Source organism: Microtus oregoni, unplaced genomic scaffold, assembly GCF_018167655.1.
Source record: "Microtus oregoni isolate MIOR12 unplaced genomic scaffold, Mior012 000046F_ref0000063, whole genome shotgun sequence".
NCBI classification, from domain to species: domain Eukaryota; kingdom Metazoa; phylum Chordata; class Mammalia; order Rodentia; family Cricetidae; genus Microtus; species Microtus oregoni.
Window position 1 is genome coordinate 16,338,828 of NW_024543220.1, and position 21,157 is coordinate 16,359,984.

Consider the following 21,157-nt stretch of genomic DNA (forward strand, 5'->3'; position numbering starts at 1 on the left):
TGCTGAATCACAGACTCGGAGGTTTCCAGCCATCTGTGTTTCCTCTCAAGGTGAGTTTCCCACATGGAGAGGGAGCCTGCACAAGAGCTTCGCGTCAGCATGCCACAGTGTCACCACCCCTCGATCCCTCAATCCCTCGATCCCTCCGCTGCTCCTGGTGGCTGCCCATCGGGGAGGTCAAAGCACTGGCTGTCACGGCTGCAGCTTGCCAGTTAGAGATTGTGCAGAGTACGGAGATTGGGTGGGGTGACTTTAGATCTAGGGGGTACACTACTCTGACATGGTGTCCTCTCCTGGGATTTAAGACTTACTGTGTGAGGCAAATATTGAGAGAAACACACAATCATCGTCCATTTTGCTAACGGAGGCCTGAGCAGTTAGCAGTAAGGATGAATCAGCCCTATGGAAACCAAAATACTTCGAAGGTCTGCTGCAGTGTCTCCAGGGAATGAGAGATGGGACAATGGACACTGCCACTCCCAGCACCCTGTCCCCCAGAGTCGAGGGGACAAGGACAAGAAATGCACTGGGCAGTACTGGGGAGCTCTGGAGGAACTGACCGCCCCTGCCTCAAGAGGAGGTGAAACTGTGTGGGACAGAGCTTCGGGGCTTCTGCTTTAGCCCCCAGGAACAATGCTGGGGAAAGGGAGCAGCTCAAGGGAGCGAAAGGAGACAGACACCAGCTGTGAGTCCCTAAGTCACTTGGCCATGAACAAGGCGGGAAACTGCAGTTGCCAAAGAACCTGAAGGGGGCGCTCACTACCAACGCCTGTGCTCAGCCTGAGGCAGGGACCCTGCTGGGAGATGAAAGCCCAAGGAGAGGGTGGAGAAAGAGCACCCACGGCCTGCTTACAGGGCCTGAAGCAGAAGTCCACACCAGAAGTCCACAATCCTTCACCCTCTCCACGAAATGATGCCCACAAGCAGCTGGAAACCAATCCACAAAAGCTGTGGCGGAGGCTCCTTCACAAACACTGAACACTGAGAGATTTATTTCCAACTGCAAAACAACTTAACTGAGAGAGAAAGATTGATGGCTGGTTGGCGCCAGCCCCAGCTGCCCGGAGTTAACTGAGGCCGGACTGGTGTGCCCCTGTTCCTCCACCTCCTCCGTCTTACTCCTGGAGGTCTGACTGCTCTTCGTCAAAGTTCGCATTTCCTGGGAAAGAAAGAAAACACAAGAGAAACATAAAAGTTAATGATAAAGATGATTACGGTATTTAAGCATTTACCCCTGTTTTCTGCAAGCATTCAGGTCCCTGGGCTAAGGGAGGCTGCCTCTTAGGTGTGTTATTACAATGTTCACATTAGTTATTGCTGAAAAAAATCTAAGTCCGTGCGTGTATTCCCACCAGATACGTAGAAAACCAGTTTTGCCTGATTTTGTTGTTTCCGATATTTTTTTTAAAGAATGGGACATATACTCATTCTTAATTTACAGCCAAAATCAAATCAAAAGGAGTGCTGTAGAGGTTTCAATGAAAATACCCCCCATAGGCTCATAGGGAGTGGCAATTTTGGAGGTATAGCATTGTTGGAGGAAAGTGTGTCACTAGGGGTGGGTTTTGAGGCTTCAGAAGCTCAAGCCTGGCCCAGTGGCTCACTCCTCCTGCTGCCTGGCCATTTGGATGTAGAACTCAGCACCATGTCTGCCTGTTCACCACCATGCTTTGCACTGTGATGACCACAGACTAAACCTCCGAACTGTAAACAACCCCTATCTAAACGCTGAGGTCATGGCATCTCTAACTAAGACAGGTCCTTATCCCATGCTGCTACCTTTAGCCAGGGGAGCAGGCAACCTCGGGTGCACAGGCTGTCCCTAACTAAGCCCTCTCCTAAGAACAAGATCAGATTTACCCTAGGAGACAAGAACCCCACCTGATTAAATCAAAGGGGTCCTGGTGGGGAAAGATTTTTCAAAGACTCTGGGAACCCAAGGTGGGATCCCCTCTCTGTGAACTGCAGAGGTGTAAGTTTTCAGATTCTCTCTAAACCACTGTGACAGAACTGCTCCCGACACGGTTAGTTCTGAGGGAGAGCATTAAGAACCAGTCCCACCAGGCCAGCTCCTGCCCTAGTCAGGCTCAACTGGCAGACAAACTGGACTTGAGCTGAACTTAGGCTGGTCTCTCGAGGCTCATTCAGGTCCCTCAGCCTGGTCTGAGGAGAGCACAGTGGAGGAAGGAGAAGCCTGCCCCTCCTGCGGTGTGTGGCTAGCCTCGGGTACTCAGGCTCTGTCCACTCCACAGGGCATGTGTTCTTACCCTGGTCCATGTCATAACCGTTCTCTTGACTCTCCTGCCGGAACGTGTCCATGTCTTCCTCGCCGGTCCTCATATCCATATCGCCCTCAAAGCCTTCTGGCAGACCCTGGGTTTCATCTGAGGCGTCACCCGTACCTGGGATGAAGACAGGATGGATGATAGGATGGGGTCACCAGGGAACAGGAGTGCAGGCATGTGTGTCAAGTGGGCCCTCTGGTATGTTCAGCAAGGTCTCCTGCTCCTGACCACAGGGCCTCCTTTCCCAGCCCCACGGTCCAGCCCAGGCCTGGCCATCAGATCACCCTGCCCCATCTCCCAACTTTCTCCACGAGACCACTGTACAATGGGCACAGAAATGCTGCCTCGTCCTTCTTCCCACAGGGACATGTGACCCCATTTGCTATTGGCAGTCATGCCCACAGAGAGGCTCTGCCAAGGGAACTCTGGTTACTGGGGAATCGCCCAAGGTTGCTGAGGCCTTATGTCATAGCTGGACATTCCTTCCAACCAGCTGGTCTGCACGCTTCTCCTCTGTTCCCTGGGAGACTCCCATCCCAAACACTTGCCCTTATAGTATCCTGCACCCAAACTGACCCAGAGGCAATTTTCCAGAGACACCAGCTGCACCAGGTCTGAGGACAGGTGTGTATGTCCCTAACAACCTCAGGGAACTTGCTCTGCAACCCTAGCCCTGACAAGCCCAGGGCGCTTGCCCTGACAACCCAGAGATGCTTTCCCTGACAACCCCAGGGCACCTTCCCTGACAATCCCCCTGGAGTGCTTATCCTGACAACCCCGGGGCGCTTGCCCTGACAACCCTGGGATATTCTGTACCAGCAGCTCCTGGTGCTTCTTCCTGGCCTGGTCCCTCAGCAGGAGGCTGTTCCTCGGAGAGGGTTGGAGTCCAGAGGGCCAATTCTGTGATTTTGAGAGCTTTCCATTTTGGAACTATACTCACTAATGTCTCCTCTTCCTCCTCCTCTTCTCCTCTTTCCTATTTTAAGTACAAAAATATGAAGTCATCAACATTGTTATCATTATTTGGTCTGGAATATTAAATGACCCCAGGGAAAAGGTAGGCTCTGAACTGGGACTTGAAGCTTTCGGGCAACACCATGCCTGACCAGAGCAATTGTGACTGCTGGTGGCATTATCTAAGGACTGAAGACAGATCTTGTATGAGCCAGACAAGACAGGAAGCCACGGAGCATAACCAGGACACTGTGAGGGGTTCTCGGGCTCGGCATGTACCTCAACGGCTGAGGATAACCGAGGAGACAAGTTTTTCAAACCTTGCTTCACTCCAGTCCCGGGCTCTCCATGTAAACCATAAAGCAACACCTACTTAAGAAAGCCCTAAGAAGCCCAAGATGTCCGCATGGTGGCAGGGAAATGCACACACACGGGGCACACACACAGGGGCACACGCACACACAGGGCTCTCCTGGCATGGGTACAGAGACCAAAGTCAACAAAAGTGGACTGGGAGGTCAACATTCGTAAATGGGTAATTCCTCCAGGGATTGGAGCTAACGTCATTTTTTTTTTCAAACATATCTGTCAACTCCTCATTTCTGTAGTTTTCTTAAAAGTTCCAGAGATCGGAACAGCGACCTAATGAGTCTACAAAACCTCATAGCCTCAGGTGGGGACAGCTGTAGCTGTAGGCAGAACCCCAAACATCTGCTCGCTCACCCGGAAATAGCTTTCCATTCAGCAGGACGACACAAGCACTCAAGGACCATGGTGCCCAAGCCCGTCCTGCCCCAGAGTCCCCCAAAGGCTCTGAAACACATATGCTGGCCCCACCACACTGCTTCTAACTCAACCTGTCAGGCTTGGCGCCTAATAATTTGCATAGGTTCCCAAGCGACCCTGAGGTTGCTAAGCCGAGGACCAAACTCTGAGAACGTGGTCAAAGAACACCTGTGCTCTGGCAATAGCTGAACCTTCCCCAAGTGGCAGATGTCTCTGCAGTTGCCAGCATAACTGATGGCTCATAACTTGAGTCCCTCCCCCTCCCAAGGGACTGACCTCCTCCCATCGGGAAAGCCACAGAGCCCTAGAGGGCACAGCACACCCTTCCCCAAACAGCCCACACCTGCTGCCTGGTTCTGGTTCAGGCCGGTCCTAGCTTCAGGGCTGTCCCAGCACAGGTCACCTTCTGTTTCCCTCCAATCCTGCTTCCTTCACAGCTGATCCTAAGGCACCCTCAATAAACCTTGCGTGCGTGCCTCAGAGTGTTGAGGTTGACTTTCTCTGTGTTATGAAATGAACTGTGTGCGACCCTCTGACAGTGTGATGTTGTCCTAGCCCCTAGGACCTAAGAACATGACCTATTTGAAGATTAGGTAATTCCAGTAAAAACGAGGTAATTAATACAGGCAGGATTTTCGTTCCTTTTGCGTAATTGTGTCAAAATACCCGAGAGAAAAACTTCAAAGAGGGAAGGAGTATTTGGGCTCCAGGGTTCAGAGGGTTCAGACTGTCACAGTGGGACAGTTTACAGCATGATCCACAGGAAACGGGGACGGGAACAAACAGGAAGGGACCAAGGGGAGACCTAGCACCCTGAGATGCATTTTCTACCCCCAGGGATGCATTTCCTCCAACTGCGTCCCACCTCCTAACATGTCCAGAATTTCCCCAAACAGCCCCACCGTCTGGGATCAGCATGCATTCATGGGAGCAGGGAGCATTTCTCATTTAAACCAGAGCAGCTGATAACGTGGATATACCAGGGAGTGGCCCTAAAGCGCTTCTGTTAAGCGAAAAGCAAAATGCTGAGTCAAGAAAGGAGAGACCTTATACTGAGTGTGCTCTTCCTCTAAAGCCCCACTCCTTGCTGCGGTGGACCCCTATGCCAGCCCAGCTCAGACAACACCCTCCCCCCAACCTTCCCTCCATTCTGCTCTTCCAGACCACTGCTGAGGCTCACAGTTTGATGTCCCTTGAGGCAGTTTTCTTTTAAACTCTATAATTAAGTTGTCCTTAATCATAAAAAAAATTTCCAAACTTCTTACAGCAGGAATAAATAAGTCCAAGGCCCAAACTAGTACTAAGACCAGGAAATTTTACTAACCCTCCAGGTATCTCCAGGTATAGTCAGACATTAATACACACACAGACACATACACGTACATACACACACACACACACACCTGTGCCTGAGTGTCCACATCAGGAACTCACACAGACACCCTCATACACACACACACACACACACACACACACACACACACACACACACACCTGTGCCAAGTGCCTAAGCACAATGACACTGATGCCAGTCAGAGAATGCCAATCTGGTGTTAACATCTGTGTCAAATGCAGCAGAGGAACGTATTGCTAACTAGGCTTTAGGAGCGGTCGCCCACAGAATGTGAAGAGCCACCTGACATGGGTGCTGACGGTTCCAGCATTCAGACGCCATTCTGGGGCTGACACCTGCCGGAACTCAAGGTTAGCCAGTTCCTAGCCACAAAATCTAGCTCTGACCCCACAGGCATTGTGAAATGACATCGATCACTTCAGCAGCGGAGCTCCTAGGAGCATGCTCAGAGCCAATCCCCTTTTACCTAGCGGGGTCAAGGTGACCGGGCAGACGCGAATTCTTCAACTTACCACATCTGTTAGGCGATATTCGCCATGCTGCTCACATCCGATGTCAAACACGTACTTTCCAGGACCAACAGGCTACGGGGAGAAAGGATCTCAATGCACTTTATGGTCAACTTCATGGTCGACGTCAAACAGAAAGTAACAAACACTTCCTATGCCAGGCCCAGAGAGCCATCCCGAATGATCACGCCGTGCCAAGTCTGAGAGGGGTTACAGATGCTGTGTCAACTGACGGCTAATGGAGCTGTTGGAGGGTTTGTTTCTGAAGGTCTCAGCCATGTTTTACTGCATTTAAAAAGAGTAAGAAATATCTCCACTGTAGAACCTACAGTAAATTGGTGCCTAGGGGGCAGATTAGCTTGAGAGAGGCTGGCTTCCAGTGCTTTGATCTGTTTGTTGTAACACTGGATTTAGTGCTAAGCATTTGTAAATTATTTATTTACTCGGTGATGGGGGTGGGGTGCATGTGTTTCAGCAAAGTGTGTGGCAGTCAGGGGACAGACAACCTGCCGGAGTCGGTTCTTTCCTGCCACCATGTGGGACCTGGGTATTAAATTCAAGTTGTCAGACTTGACAGGGGGTCCCTTTACCCACTGATCCATCTCACCTCACCAGCTGCCCCCCATGAGATTTTTAAAACAAAAACCTGGTCACAATGACACGCACTGTCACCACTTTGACTTAGAAACTGAGTGTGAGCCACTCCCCAGATTTACAAGTGTTTCCCACGCCACCTGCTGTCAACCTAACATTTGGCTTCACCTTGAACCATGAATTATGATGTGCCTTCCTTGTTTACCCACATTCGCCGTTGCTATGCCGACACTGTTGTTTGCACAGGCTGTGGTGTGAACGTGATGTTTTGCTGTGTTTTGACACTATGTCTCATTCCGTGGCTCAGGCTGGCTCGAAGTCTCGTCCCTGGAGCCGTACACCACCACGCTGGGCTGTCAGTTTCCTAGTCCTTACAGCCCTTCTTATGAAACTAAATCCATGTTTCCTTGGAGAGCCGATTTAGGGCTCTTTTCTCATTTCTGCATTCGTAGATAGTCACCTGTTTCGATTAGTTTTGTTCACGGTGACATTTAAATATTCCTTCCGGAAAATACCTTTCTCTATTTGCTGAAGGACAAACTAATTTTACTGTTCCCTATCCCTTTTATAAAAGTGGTAAAGCAACTGAGACTTTTAAAAATACAACTGTGATCGGTTCCCTTAGCCATCAGTTGACAGTAGCGTCTGTCACCTTCCCAGACTTTGCCCGGTGATGTGATTCAGAGGGGCATATCTAGTTATCTATTCCTCGGCCCGTCCACTGCCCTCATTTCTTCACTCGCTGCCAGCAGGGTCCTGACTAAGCAGTCAAGGACTTGTTCTCCCGCTAGTCCGCCTCCCATCTCCATCCCTCCTTGTCAGCAAAGACAGGGACGGGAGAATTTCAGAAACACAAACAAGTGCTTAGAGAATGAACAATGTCTGACCTGGCTAGTAACCAGGGAAACACACAATTTAGAAAGAAAAAAAAAGGCTTGCACATCAGATTTGGGGGAGGGAACAAAAGCAAAGGATGTAGCGGATAAATCCGATGTCATGAGGACCCATGAAGGGGACTCGGGTTCTGTTGGCGAGGGAGTAAATTTGTGCAGTTTTTCAAGACCACGCATAATGATCACGGTGTTTCAGAACATCAGCCCTTTACAGTCAGCAATCCCAGGATCTAGCTGTGAGGGCGCATCCTGATTGTCCACTTAACAACGCCTGTGAAGGAGGAGCCTCCAGCACAGAGGTGCCTCCATCAGACTGGCCTGTAGGGCACTTTCTGAACTGTTAACTGATGTAAGAGGGCCCAGTCCACAGTGGACAGCACCATGCCCTGGCAGGTGAGCCAGAGCTGACTAAGAAAGGTGGCAAACATGGCCCGTGAGCAAGGAAGTAAGCAGTGTTCCAGGTCTCTGTTTCGAGCTCCGGCCCTGCTGGATTCCTGCTCTCGTCTAATTCCTGCCCTGGCTTCCCTCAGTGATGGACTATGACCTGTGAGATGAAACAGACCCTCTCCTTCCGAAGCTGTCTTCGGTCATGGTGTTTATCACAACAGAAAGGTGACTAGGACGCTAATCTATTTATCAGAATGACAACCAAGTCTACTGGCTTTCATTCCAGGGTCAGGCACCACCTCTGCCTAGAAAATGGAGCATGCTTTCTGGTGAGCAGGGGTTTCTAACAGGAGAGCTAACAAAAGCAGACACACGGAACTGAATGTAGATTAGGATGGTTCAAAGTCCCTTTCCCTTTAAGGGTCAGAGCAGAGGAGATGCCCTCACCCCACACCTGAAAAACCTGCTAGGGCTTTGGTGTCTCGTGTTAGATGGCTTGCTTGTGTTACAGAACAGAATGGCAGCAGGGAGGGCATTCGTGGCATGGCCTGCTGAGCCAAGACAAGAGCTCTGTCTGTACCACGGGACCTCTGGTGAGTTTTATCTCACATGCCCAGATGTGCAAGATGATAGCAGGAGCACCCTTGTGTCCTGGTGCCTCATGAACGCTCAGAACTGATTCTGCATAAGCTGATGTGTGTGTGTGTGTGTGTGTGTGTGTGTGTGTGTGTGTGTGCATAGTATACAGAGGCCCTAAGAGAGGAGCAGGGGAAGGGACAGTGGGGACAGGAATGCTAACATAAGGCACTTTATGATTTTTTGTTGTTGTTGTTGTTTCTTTCCCTTATTGGTTTTTTCAACACAGGGTTTCTCTGTAGCTTTAGGGCCTGTCCTGGAACTCATGCTGTAGCCTAGACTGGCCTTGAACTCACTGAGATCCATCTGTCTCTAAGTGCCACTGCCCAGCCAATTTGGGTATTCCTGAGTAGTTTGTGTAACTGTAAGCTTTTTACTAACAGACAGAGCAAAGCCTCCAGGTCTGCTCTCCCTTTTCAGACTGGCTAGTCTAGCCTATTGATTTCCCCAACAGTTGAAGTTCAAGTTACATGTAAACGAAACAGGGCACTCGGAGAGTCTGAAGAGGAGTGATGAAGGAAGCTGACCATACCCATGTCAACTTCTGTATCAGTGTGCTCTTCTGAGCACACTCTCTTTGGGGAGTCTCCCTCCAGCCCTGAGCAATGCTCTCACGAATGCCTGGGTAGAAGGCTTGCAATTACCGAGTCTTCCTCACTTTGCACAAGACAGTCACCAAAGCTAGAGCCCTCCCAACAGCAGCTGGTGAGCATGAGACCCAGGGCAAGCTCTCTGGGTCCCTAAAACCCTCCCAACCAAGAGTGGCAGGCTGGACTCTGGCATGAGGGGAGCTCTGGGATCCGCCTCCCATTAGACATGGTTTGCCGGAGGGCAAGAGGCCATACAGCCAGCAGAAGATACCCTGGTACCAAGGGCACTGGCCTTAGTAAAGATACAAAGCACTCCAGGGGCCCAGGGAAGCAGGGCCAGCTTTCTGCCTCCACCCCAGTTAACTCCGTGCTCTGTGGACATTAGAAGAGCTTGGAGTGGTACCGCTGTCCTCATCTGGTGGACTGGAAGGGACCCTCAAAGTTTAGTGTTAACACACAGCACGCTCACTTACATTTTTGTTCAGGAACTTGCCCTGGTACCTGTGGTTCAGGTGGATGAGCTCGGCAGCACCCTCCTGCTGCCCGTTCACCCAGCTACCGACGTACTTACTGCCAGTTTCTGCATAGAAGTAGGTGCCTTGCCCATGCCTGGTGAGGACAAGACAAGGGCACTTGGTCACTGTCCGATACAGGGCACTGACCCTAAGACTGAGGGGGACCTAAGTCAGCTCACAGGCAGCTTGTTTCCAATATCTGTGTCCAGTTGAAGGCTTGGCCTGCCACCCACACATGCGACATTAACACAAGCTTGGGGCCAGCGGCTCCTAGTGCATAGAGTTTAGCTGCCTGCACATGAACCCATTTCTCCAGGAGGAGGCAGGGTTGTTTGACCTCTCTCCACCAGACTGGCCCTCTGTGTCTTCACTTCCTGGGGCTGTGGATGGAGGACCCATGTGCTCTGACCCACTCTGAGGAGACGGGAGTCCCTCCTTTGCTCCTCTCAGCGGCACCTCCCTACACACCTGACCTGCAGCATGACTGCCTTAAGTGGGCGTCATCCTGTTCTTCCACCATGAGTGGACCCCCGAGACTATAAACAGAAGCCAAACCTTTGATGATTGAACCAATCCCCCGTGTAGGTGTCATTATTGATGTAGTAGTATACGCCATGGCCGTGCCTCTGGTCGTCTGCCCACTCCCCTGCAGAGGACAATACACAGACACAAAGCCAGATGAGAAGAACAGACTGAAGCCGTGGCCCCCACTAGCCCAGCGGGATTCAAGCAATGTGCTCTGCAGAAGAGAGAACTTTGTAACCTTTGTATCCTCAGAGCTAAACCTGCTGCCTCTCTCCTGATGTCCCTCCACCCACCCCACCCCCTTCCTCTTGTGCCAGCTTCAGGGAGCGCTAGCTAAGGAGGGCTGAGTTAGGAGTCCGAGACACAGATCTGGAGGGTGTACGTATGTGCTGTGAGCCCCAGCCGCTTTCACCCTTTCTCAAGTTGGTGGGCAAACAGGACTCAAACCAGCTTGTCTGAACCACTGCCAGTGATCTCTGCCACACTCCATCAGCCTTGCAGGTGCTTGGCCACTCAGCCTCATTCTGTGCCCCACCCAAACACCTGGTCCCAAGGCTGTCCTCCTACCAACTGCTTCACTCTCCCTCACACATTCCCTTTCCTGGCCTCCGTGGCCTGCCTATTCCCCTCCGTGTGGGTGGGTCCTGCTAATTTCTCATGCACTTGACAGAAGACCCTAACACTGGAAAAAGAGTGGGAAGTTTGGAACACTTGGATTGACAACAAGGTCAGCAACAAGCTGTGTTGTCCCCAAAGGGGATTTGAAGTCGGTCTCTCAAAAACTCCTCAACTCTTATAGCTCACACAGGAAAGAAACCAACCATGGAATTCTCACATTACCTAAAACCTCACGTACGACCAACAGCAAATCAGCACCCAGACAGAGCTTTCTAGAACGCTACTTACTAGCATACTACCCGGACAGAACTTAGAACGGAATTGCGAAGAATGTAAAACTAAGGTCAGTTTGTTTAAAGAGAAAAGGATGATCCCATCTTCTATTCTCGTTACTGAAAACAAAGCAAACTGCCTTCTTCTGGAGAGGTGTTGGCTAGCCGGAGCAGAGGATGCCCGCTTTGAGGTGAGGGGGTGGGAGAGCTGGATTCAACCCCAGGGCTAAAGAAAAGCCAAGACAGTGGTGGAGGAAAGCTACTCGAGGACACGATCAGGATGTCTAACGTTAATTAAAACACGCCCCGGGTCGCCTGCTTAAATTCTGGGCTGTTTATGATAGTTAATTTCTTTAATTTAAGAATGTTTAATTTATTTCCATTTCCCACTACAAATGAAGATTCATTTTCATAGCAACTTTATACCCTTTTCCTTAAAAAGGACTCTAGGATGTGTGTGGACTTCTGGCTTACACAAACGCTAGAGACATTTCCACATACACTGTAAGAAGAACGCACACGATGCTAACCAAATGTTAGTTATCCAAACTGTCTGTTCCCGTGAACAAACCCCAAAGTTTATCCAAAACTGGGAATCCTATAGGATTATCCACACTTCTCCAACGTTTACTTAACAAAACATTCCGGCCGCCTTGTGAGCTAGGAGAACAGCTGCACAAATGGGCAGCACACGGCCCTCACGAGCTTACACCTGGTGAAGACAGAAGTCAATGACATGTGATAAGCAGCCTGGGGCAGAGGCAAGAGCAGGACCTCAAAGACAACGACGGCCCAGCACAGAGCAACCTGGCCAGGCATACAGAGACTGCCACAGGCTCAAGACGAGGACGAAGTACCACAATAAGATGTGAGACAGAGACAGGAGCAAGAGAGATGGGGAATCCAAAGATTAAGGTAATTGATCGTGGGATGGTGCACAGCGTGACCGAAGATCTGGGGTTGTCCTGGATCTTCAGCAGCAGTGCTACTGTATCTGCATCTGCAGCGTCCCCAGTTTCTACATGGAATATTCCCACTGAGGCCAATTTGGAGCTGTTTATGGAGCTGCAAAGAAGAGCAAAATTGGCTTCTGCAGCTACTCAGAGCTGCTCTAGCACACCCTGGGGCAAAGTGGCCACAGCTGGAACAGTTGCTTCAGGCAGTTTCCCTCCCCCAAAAAGACCATAACAAAAGGAATCCATCTCTCTCCTGCCCTTGGGAGCCGGGCTCCAGACTGGCGTGACAAGAAAAGCGTGTGTTTTGCAGAAACATTTCAAAAGTGAAAGAGGACACTTAAACTGCAAACATGCTAGATTTCACGTGGGTGACCGCCCAGGAAATCCTGTGCCAGGTGAGTGGGACTTCTCAGAGGAAGGAGGCCTGCACCTGCTGTAGGGATCGATGGCCGGGAGTCAGGGTTCCTGAGTGGCTTTTAGAAACCTATTTATTATTCCTGCTTTAAATTTACATTTAACTTTTTCTGAATTTTTAAAAACCATTCCTTCCTACTCTCTCTCATCATTCTTGGTCTTTTCACCAGACCTGGGATATGTGGGTGGGGGTGGCTTCCAATAAGCCCTTAAGACCATGTGAACAGTGAGATTTGATGAGACTTGGGGTTGCAGAAGGCATGTGTATGCCAGCATGGCCGTGCACACCAACTTCACAGGAACAGAGGCTTACACTGGATTTTTCTAGCACTCACACTACATACCCGTTCATCTGACTAGTCGTCAGTATTATTTGTGGTTTCCTTTCTAATAAACAATTAACAGTGCTTCTGTGAGTTCCACACGCCGTAAGGGAAGACCACCAGACAGGAGACAGGGTTAGGGGAGCACCTAGTTCGCAATGAGCTGGGCAGAAGTGTGACCAGCCAGGGAACTTCTAGCTTGACTTAGCCTTGGGAGGATAAGCCGGCCCTGAGGCTGTGGTAGCTGAAGCCACAACAGAACTGACTCATTGGAGAGGCTTTGTCCACAGACAATGGAGGGCTTCTTGGTGTGAACACCCAGGCTTGAGCTCATGAGTCTGGTGTGCAGATTTTTCTCTTCAGCTGGTTCATGTCCATGTTAAGAATTCCCGATGCCTCTTCCTTCGGTGGGGAGGCGCTGTACCCACCCTTGGGTAGGATCACCATGCCTAAGTCTGTATTAAAAGATCTTTAATAAAATCCCCAGCTCTGCCTCAAAGAAAGACTTCTCTAGCCCCTCCCTCCCCTTTTAATGTACTTTATACGTAACCCAAATTGTATTAACATCTACACTAAGATCAAAAGTGACAACAAGATTAGGCTCCCAGAGATCTGGGAAGAATTAAATTAAGCCCTGAATCAAATTGTTCAAAGCTCATTAAAAAGCAGATGGTGCTTCTGGTTAACCAAACCTGCTAAAGTTTAGGAACAAAACAATTTAAGTCCCATGTCTAATGCAGAGGCACAAATGCCTCTGCCCCATCTCAGAGTTTAGAATAACCCCCTTTCTTTGCTATCCGTTATTTTTAGTTTTGTCTGGAAGCAGGGTGGGTAACTGTTGTGGTTTGGAAAGGTGTCCCCAAAAGGCTTGGTCCCCAACTATAGTACTGTTGGGAGGTGTGGAACCTTGGAGAAACAGCACCTAGTAAAAGAAGCCAGGTCTTGGTCATGGGGGACATGCTCATCCCCCCTCCCTCTGTTTCCTGGCCACCATAGGGTAAGTAGCCAGAGCTACAGAAGACTTCCAGCATGATGCTCTGCCTTGCCACAAGCTCACATCAGGGGCTGGAGAGATGGTTCGGTGGTTAAGAGCATTTGCTGCTCTTGCAGAGGACTCTGGGATTAGACTTGTGCCCACCAGGGGGCACTAGTACATAGGGACCGGAGGTTCTCAGAAATAAGCTGAGAGTCTTCCTGAGGCATGGCCTTAGCATGTAAGCAATTGGAGACTGGGAAAGACACCATACTAAGGCAAAATGCCTGGATAAAGAACTCCAAGGTCTAAAAAGAAACATGACCTTCAGAAGATGAACTGAGCAAAAATAGAAAACAACAAAGACAGCTTCAGAGGGAAGATGCCATAGACTGTCATGGGTCTAGGCCACACCCAGAGCTTCAGAGGGAAGATGCTATAGGCTGTCATGGGTCTAGGCCACACCCAGAGCTTCAGAGGGAAGATGCCATAGGCTGTCATGGGTCTAGGCCACACCCAGAGATTCAGAGGGAAGATGCCATAGGTTGTCATGGGTCTAGGCCACACCCAGAGCTTTAGAGGGAAGATGCCATAGGCTGTCATGGGTCTAGGCCACACCCAGAGCTTCAGAAGGAAGATGCCATAGGCTATCATGGGTCTAGGCAGCACCCAGAGTCTGTGCTCACCCAGGAATCTCCTTTCATTTACTCTAAGTCTCTGGCTTCCAGGAGGGCATGTGCTGCCACGGGACCAGCCAAACTGTTAGATGTTAGTTACTTAAAAGACTTCTAGCCTCTATGACAACAGAGGAAGGAGCACATTTTGTTATTGTTGCATGGTAGATCTAGTGAACTCCCTTATACACTTTAGTATCTACAGACAATCTCGATGGCAAAAGCAGCCTGCACAGCAGGAACAAGAATCGTCTTCATGGTGATGTATGTTACCTTCGTATCTGGATCCATCTGGATAGATAAAGGTGCCTTGACCGTGCTTTTTATTTTTAACATATTCTCCGATGTACCGGGCACCGTTCTTAAATTTGTAGACCCCCTGAAACACACCAATGATACAGTTCCTATCAGTCCTGAATCCCACAGGCACCAAGACAACATTTAATAGAGAAAACCAGTTTCCTAGGTCACCAGTTCTGACCTGGCCATTTCTTTTTCCAAACTCATAGTGTCCTTCGTATGTGTCTCCATTGGGCAATCTCGCTCTCCCGTTTCCATGCCGTTCTCCCAGTTCGTTTCGCTCCCCCTCATATTCCTGGGCAAAAGAAATCAAGGTAATTGTGGCTGCTGTTCAGTAGCGTCAAGCACAAGCCAAGCGTTTTAGAGCTAGGGCATCACTGAAGCCTCCCGACCGTGGGCACTGTCACATTGCCCTGGGGAGGCAGGTAGCCAAGCCTGGTGGGCAGAGCGCAAGTGTCCATGGTGGGAGCCTCACTCCCACCTCCAGCAGCTAAGCCCGTGATTAACTATGCCAATCCTGACACTGTAAACATGAACCCATGCGTGGAGAATGGTAGGTACAGTATGTCATCACAGGAAATCACTTAAAAGAACACATGCAGGTGGGACAGGTCCCCAGCCTTCAAAAACACCTCCCTCTTTACTTTCTCCAGTCATTCAGTACTTAAAGAAATGCCCTGCTGGACGGTGGTGGCACACGCCTTTAATCCCAGCACTCGGGAGGCAGAGGCAGGCGGATCTCTGGGAGTATGAGGCCAGCCTGGTCTACAAGAGCTAGTTCCAGGACAGGCACCAAAGCTACAGAGAAACCCTGTCTCGAAAAAAACCAAAAAGAAAAAGAAATGCCCTAAGAGAATGGCTCTTCCTTGAAGGGCTTCCTGGAGAGCCTGTGGTCTGCAGAGGTCTGTGTCCTGCTGTGAAGTTACTCTGTGAGGGAGAGGGGAAGGAGTGGCGGAGAGTCCAGTAATCTTATTTTCAAACTCCCTATCAAAGGACTTACAGTTCAAACACTTTTGACCCTGGAACTGGAGAGATGGGTCAGCAGTTAAGAGCGCTAGCTGCTTCGGCAGAAGACCTGGGTTCAGTTCCCAGAACCCACATGGTGGCTCCCAATTATACTTAATTACAGTTCCAGAGGATCCAATGCCCTCTCCTGGCCTCCTCAGATACTGCATGCATGTGATACACAGATATGCAGAAAAAACACCCATACACAAAAAATAAAATAATCTTTTTTAAAAAGGAAAAAAGAAACAACTTCTAATCCAATTTGAAATAGCTACTTGTCAGTAGATCAGATTGGGGTGGAGCTCAGTGGTAGAGGGACTGCCTAGCATATACAAGACCCTGAGTTTCACCCCTTACACACACACACACACGAGAGAGAGAGAGAGAGAGAGAGAGAGAGAGAGAAACACACACACAGACACAGAGACACATATATTCACAGACACACAGAAACACAAACACACACACACAAGAGAGAGAAACACATATACACACAGACAGAGACACACATTCACAGACACACAGAGACAGACACACAAACACACAAGAGAAAGAGAAACACACATATACACACAGAGAGAAACACACACACAAACAAACATACACAAAGATGTGTGCAAGCAGTACCACTTGTAAGGGCTGAGGCAGGAGGATCACAGGATCGCTTGAGCCATCTAGTTAGAGGCCAAACCTGAGCCACATAGCAGACCTCTGCCCCAACTCCAAAAACAAGTAAATAAAAAAGTAGTACAAGCTTGTAATCCTGCTGCTCCTTACTTTGTAAAATAAATGTTCTCTGGTTCATAAACAAGGATGTGTTGCGCATATATTATGGAATGGAATGGAATGGCCATAATGGTGCAACATGGCCAGCTTAGAACATCAAGTTACATACTTTAAACACACACAATTACACTCATTTAAACATTTTAGAACATAATATATGGCCTTGGATCTGTGTCTGTTACAGGCACAGGACATCAAGTGGAAGACTTTAGAAGCGAACAGGTAGGCATTTCTTGCCTTCTTCTAGCCCCTTTTAAAGCCCAGAAATTCCTGCCTGGAATATAAGCGTGTGACATTACAGATTGCTTTCAGGGCTGTTCCAAGCCACAGTGTGGTAGTTTGAATGAGAATGTCCCCATCAGCTCAGCTCTCTGAACACTGATTCCCCTCTTGGTGGCACTGTTTGGGGAGGCAGTGGAACCTTCGGGAGATGGAGCCTTGCTGGAGGAAGTAAGTCACTAGGGACGGACTTTTGAGTGTTGATAGTCTCCCCTGACTTTTGCAGTCTGCTTTGTGCTAACATTTGAAGAGGGGCATTCTCAGCTTCCTGATCCTGCCAGCGTGTCTTCCCCTACGCCTGTGGTTTATTTCTAAGCCTTCCCCACCATGATGTACTCTTATCCCTCTGGAATTGTAAGTCCAAATAAACTCTCTCTTCCATATGTCACCGTGTTTTATCACAGCAACAGAAACGAACTAACACACGCACTGTGCAGAGTCCCTGCTCCCATCCTAGAGGCCTCCCAGGATGGCCAACCCTGAGCCAAAGGGGTGGATCCCTGCTCCCATCCCAGGGACCTCCCAGTCTGCCCACCCCTGACTGAGAAATCCTTTAAGCTGATCCACAGGTGGGTCAACATGCCTGCATGCTTAAACATGGTACAGATCAGTAGGACCAGGTAGGGGACAAATGAGAGATTTTGATAGCCAGGGCTGAAAACTGGATGTGAGCAGAAGCAGACCATAAATTAGTGACCTCTGTGCATGTGTGTGGTATGTGAGATAAGGTGGATATGTACATGTCCCAGCAGTTACTTGTTTGTGTGCACGTTCATACCCATCTGTAGGGGCCAGAAATTGACAGGCACTGTCTTCCGCAATCCTCTCCACTTTAAATTTTAAGACAGGTTCCCCCACACACCGCCGCTGAAGCTGGAGCCCACCCACGTAGCTAGGCTAACCAGTGAGCTCCAGGGATCTTCCTGTGCCCGGTTTTTTACATGGTAGCGGGATCTAAACTCGGGTCCACATGCTTCACGTGGTAAGCACTTTAAGGACTGAGCCATCGCCCTGGGGACTGGTCACCCTCTGATTTAAGGAGGAACAGCCGGGCCGCAAGGCTCTCAAGAAAGGGCACATCGCGGGCTTGCGAGTCTCTCGCTCCCCTCTAAGGTGATTCCAGTGGCTTGCGACAGTTCAGAGAAACTGATTCAGACCTACGTGGTGAAATCTTCAAAGTCCTGGACACCCCAGCACCATGCAGGAGTTGCCAGGAAGCAGCCTTCTCCATCCCTTTTCTCATGCCCTCTGCCTAGAAATCTTCGCCTTTAATGGGAGGCGGGATGGGAGCGGGGAGGGGGGTGGAAACAAGACGTCACGGCGTTTCACCTTTCACAGCGACTTCCTGGACGCACCGCCGCTAGTGTGGCCGGCGTGGTCCTGTCCCCGGCCTCTCGGTCCTCTGGTCCCCACGCCTCCCGCTCCAGAGCTGCGGCGCACCCCAGAAGTCCCTCCCTGGCCAGGAGCTCTCACCCCAAGATCGTTCTCTCCTTCCTCCTCTAACTCCTCGGAGCCCAGGTCCGACATGATCTGGTCTCAGCCAGGATCTCTGGAGTAGCGTCTGTCTCAAGCAGGTACCAGCCACCCCACCCGCGTCTCGCGTCGCCATGGAGACGCTGCCCGGCCCGCCTGGCTCTCAGCCTAAAAGGGTGGCGGGAAAGGGCGGGACGAGAGGCGTGGGAGGAGCTAAGGGCTGGGGATAGTGTCCTAGCAACTGGAAGGGCATCTCTGCCAACCGCCGCCGGGAAATGGGAGGAGCGGGGGGGGCGACTTGGTACTCACGTAGATCTTGCCCTCTAACCTAGACACTGTCACTGGCCTCTACAATGTCCTCAATGATCTGGTTTATAGACGCCACAAGGAGCCACCTAAAATGCGGATCCCCAGAAGGATGAGAAGCGCGGTTCAACTCTGAGCCCCGCCTCTCGGTCCCTTGGGTCCTCCGGGGATCTGCAAAACCTTTCTAGGTTTTACGGTTGAGATGTTTGTGGTCTCCAGAGGCGTGTACACTCGAGTCTTTTCTGTTTTCCGTCAACACGCCCACACAGGAGCGATGAGCTCTGTCCTCTTAAGCGGATGCTCACTGCCTAGGGCCAGGGTTTCAGTATCTCAGCCAACCTCTGCTCAGGTGACTCCTGGTCTGTTCCACATTCATTCTGCCCTGTCCTCGGGTGCTTCCTCTAGTGCCTCTGGCTTCCTCTCAAACGCCCAACCTGCCATGCCGCTCACACAGGCCCACTCATTCACATGGACACTCCTTGGCTTCTTCTCCTGGGAGGGGGTGTCCCTCCAGTGCTGTAGTCCACCCTGCAAGACCCCACTGGATCCCCTTCCCACTCCCATGCTCAGGCTCAGACCTTCCTACTCCACTAAGCCAGACTTTCTGCAATAGTGTCTGGCCTCCTAACATCCCACAGCTTCCTCTGTTCAGAAACCCAAATGCACACAGGCTCCCTTGTATGTCCCCAAGCTCCCCTCCCTGCACCAATGACACCGCAAACAAATCAAACTACCCAATCCTGGTTCCCTACTTCTGGCAGCCTAACTGACTCCCTGGGCTACTTAGGGATACTTGGGATACACTGGGAAGCATACCAGCACACCTTTCTTCAAGGATTGGCTAAGGGGCTATTGCTTCAATCAACTTCAGGATAAAGATATTCTGGAGGCAGGAAAGGGGACTGGAGCCTGGGGAAAGGACCCCAACACTGTCTCCCATCCATTGCAATGGCGAGCGTGTGATAAAATGTGAACCTTAACTTGAAGGCAGTATGCAGCGTGCTGATTGGCACACATACACACTGGGTGCCGGTCTCTACAGACCCAGCCTACACACCCCCACTATAACCGCCCTGTGTGTGTGACACTTAGAATCTGCTCTGAGCGCCTCGCGTGAACCGTCCTTGTCGTTGGGATGGCTAGTTCCGGTGGTCAAGCTGATACACTCAGGAAGAAGGACTCTCAGTGGTGGAATTGCCGGGTATTTTCTCACTTGCTAATTGGCCGAGCAGGTCCAGCCTGCTGTGGGTGGTGCCATCTCTAGGCAGGTGGGCCTGGCCTGTGTAGGAAGGTAACTGAACAGGCAGAAGGGAGGGGCCAAGTAAGTAGTGGTGTTCCTCCTGGCTCTCTGCTTTCTTTCCTGCTCAGACTTTCCATAATCGATATCAATTATGGTCTGTAACCTCTAAGCCAAATAAGTCACCACTGCCCCTGAGTGGCTCTAAGCCATGCTGTTTGACCCCAGCAAATACAGCAGTCACCATGCTGTGTGGGGTTTTATACCCGAGCCTCTGTACCCTTTGACTGGCATCCTTGTGAGTTTGACCCGTTACATCCCACAGTGCTAGGTTTTAAATATCTCCTGCAGAATGCAGGTGTTGTTGATGTATGCTGGTGACTTTTCCATCACTGTGACAAAATATCCAAGCTTAGCCCATGGTGATAGTGGTTTTATTCCATGGGTAACTGGCTTTGCCACTTTGAGGCCTCCGTCAGCATTCTCTGTCGGTGGAGTTTTTCTGTCCTGCCAGCCAGTTCCCAAATAACTGCACAGATACTTAATATTAATTATAAGTGCTGGGTCGATAGTTGAGGCTTGTTTTTAGCTAGCTCTTAGAACTTACCAACCCATTTCTAGTAATCTATGTGATGCCAAAGGCTCGTTCACCTCATGTATGTACTTCCCATCCTGCTCACCCTGTGTCTCATGGCATCGCCGACTCCACCCTTCCTCTCCCCAGCATCCTGCCTAGCCATCCTCCAACCAACTTTTTACTAACAATGAGAGCAGCTCATCTTCACAGTGTGCAGAAGGATTTTCCCACAGCAATTACCACAACCCTGGTCATAAGGTCTGCCTCTGGGTGTGAACATTTGTTTGGATTAAGAGCAAAAACGTAGAGTATCTACAGAGGAATAGGGAAATGAATTAATTCACGTTTTTATCCTGAACCATGGAGAGAGAAATTCTCAGTTTCTCTGCAGCTGTCCGATGATCGTGTTACCATGTACAGAAACGATAAGGGAAGCTGAGCATGTAGATCAGCCCTGGGTCCATGTTACTAGAACTGAAAGGTGAGGCTTTATCCGGAGAGAGTCCCAGCTCTGACACCAGGACTCCGGAGCACGGCCTGTCCTCACCCAGCATAGAATATGCTGAAGAAATTCGAACCCTCACAGCTCTCTCCCTTACATCTGCATGTCATGTCACCGTGGGAAACAGTCATGACACAGGAGCCCCCTTTTAGGGCACGCCCCCGTGATCTGACGGCCTCCAGCTAGGCCCATCAGTTTAAAGGTTCTACCACCTCATATCAACGCCGCAGACTGGAGACCAAGCTTCAGCATATGAGCCCTATCAACAGCATCCAGGCTGTTACACAGGAAGTTCCTGAAGCACAGGACATATCATTTATCCCTTGCCCTTGCATCTTTCTGTAAACACATAGCAAGGAGATCATCCTGGGAAGGACTCTGCATCCCTGATGAAATAGAAACAGGGTAGGAGTTGAGTCTGAGTTTCACTT

General features: G+C 50.2%; 1 protein-coding gene across 1 annotated transcript; it reads right to left on the minus strand.

Annotated features, from left to right (window-relative positions):
* Nucleotides 1–905: 905 nt before the first annotated feature.
* On the minus strand, nucleotides 906–18,254 carry Rsph1 (radial spoke head component 1). Its single transcript, XM_041634976.1, has 9 exons — nucleotides 18,105–18,254; nucleotides 14,740–14,853; nucleotides 14,532–14,637; nucleotides 10,059–10,149; nucleotides 9,462–9,597; nucleotides 5,892–5,963; nucleotides 3,102–3,261; nucleotides 2,268–2,402; nucleotides 906–1,159 (listed from the first exon to the last, which is right to left on the minus strand). The coding sequence occupies exons 1-9, from the start codon at nucleotides 18,156–18,158 to the stop codon at nucleotides 1,116–1,118; spliced, it is 912 nt and encodes a 303-aa protein (XP_041490910.1). The 5' UTR covers nucleotides 18,159–18,254; the 3' UTR covers nucleotides 906–1,115.
* Between the last annotated feature and the right edge of the window lie 2,903 nt (nucleotides 18,255–21,157).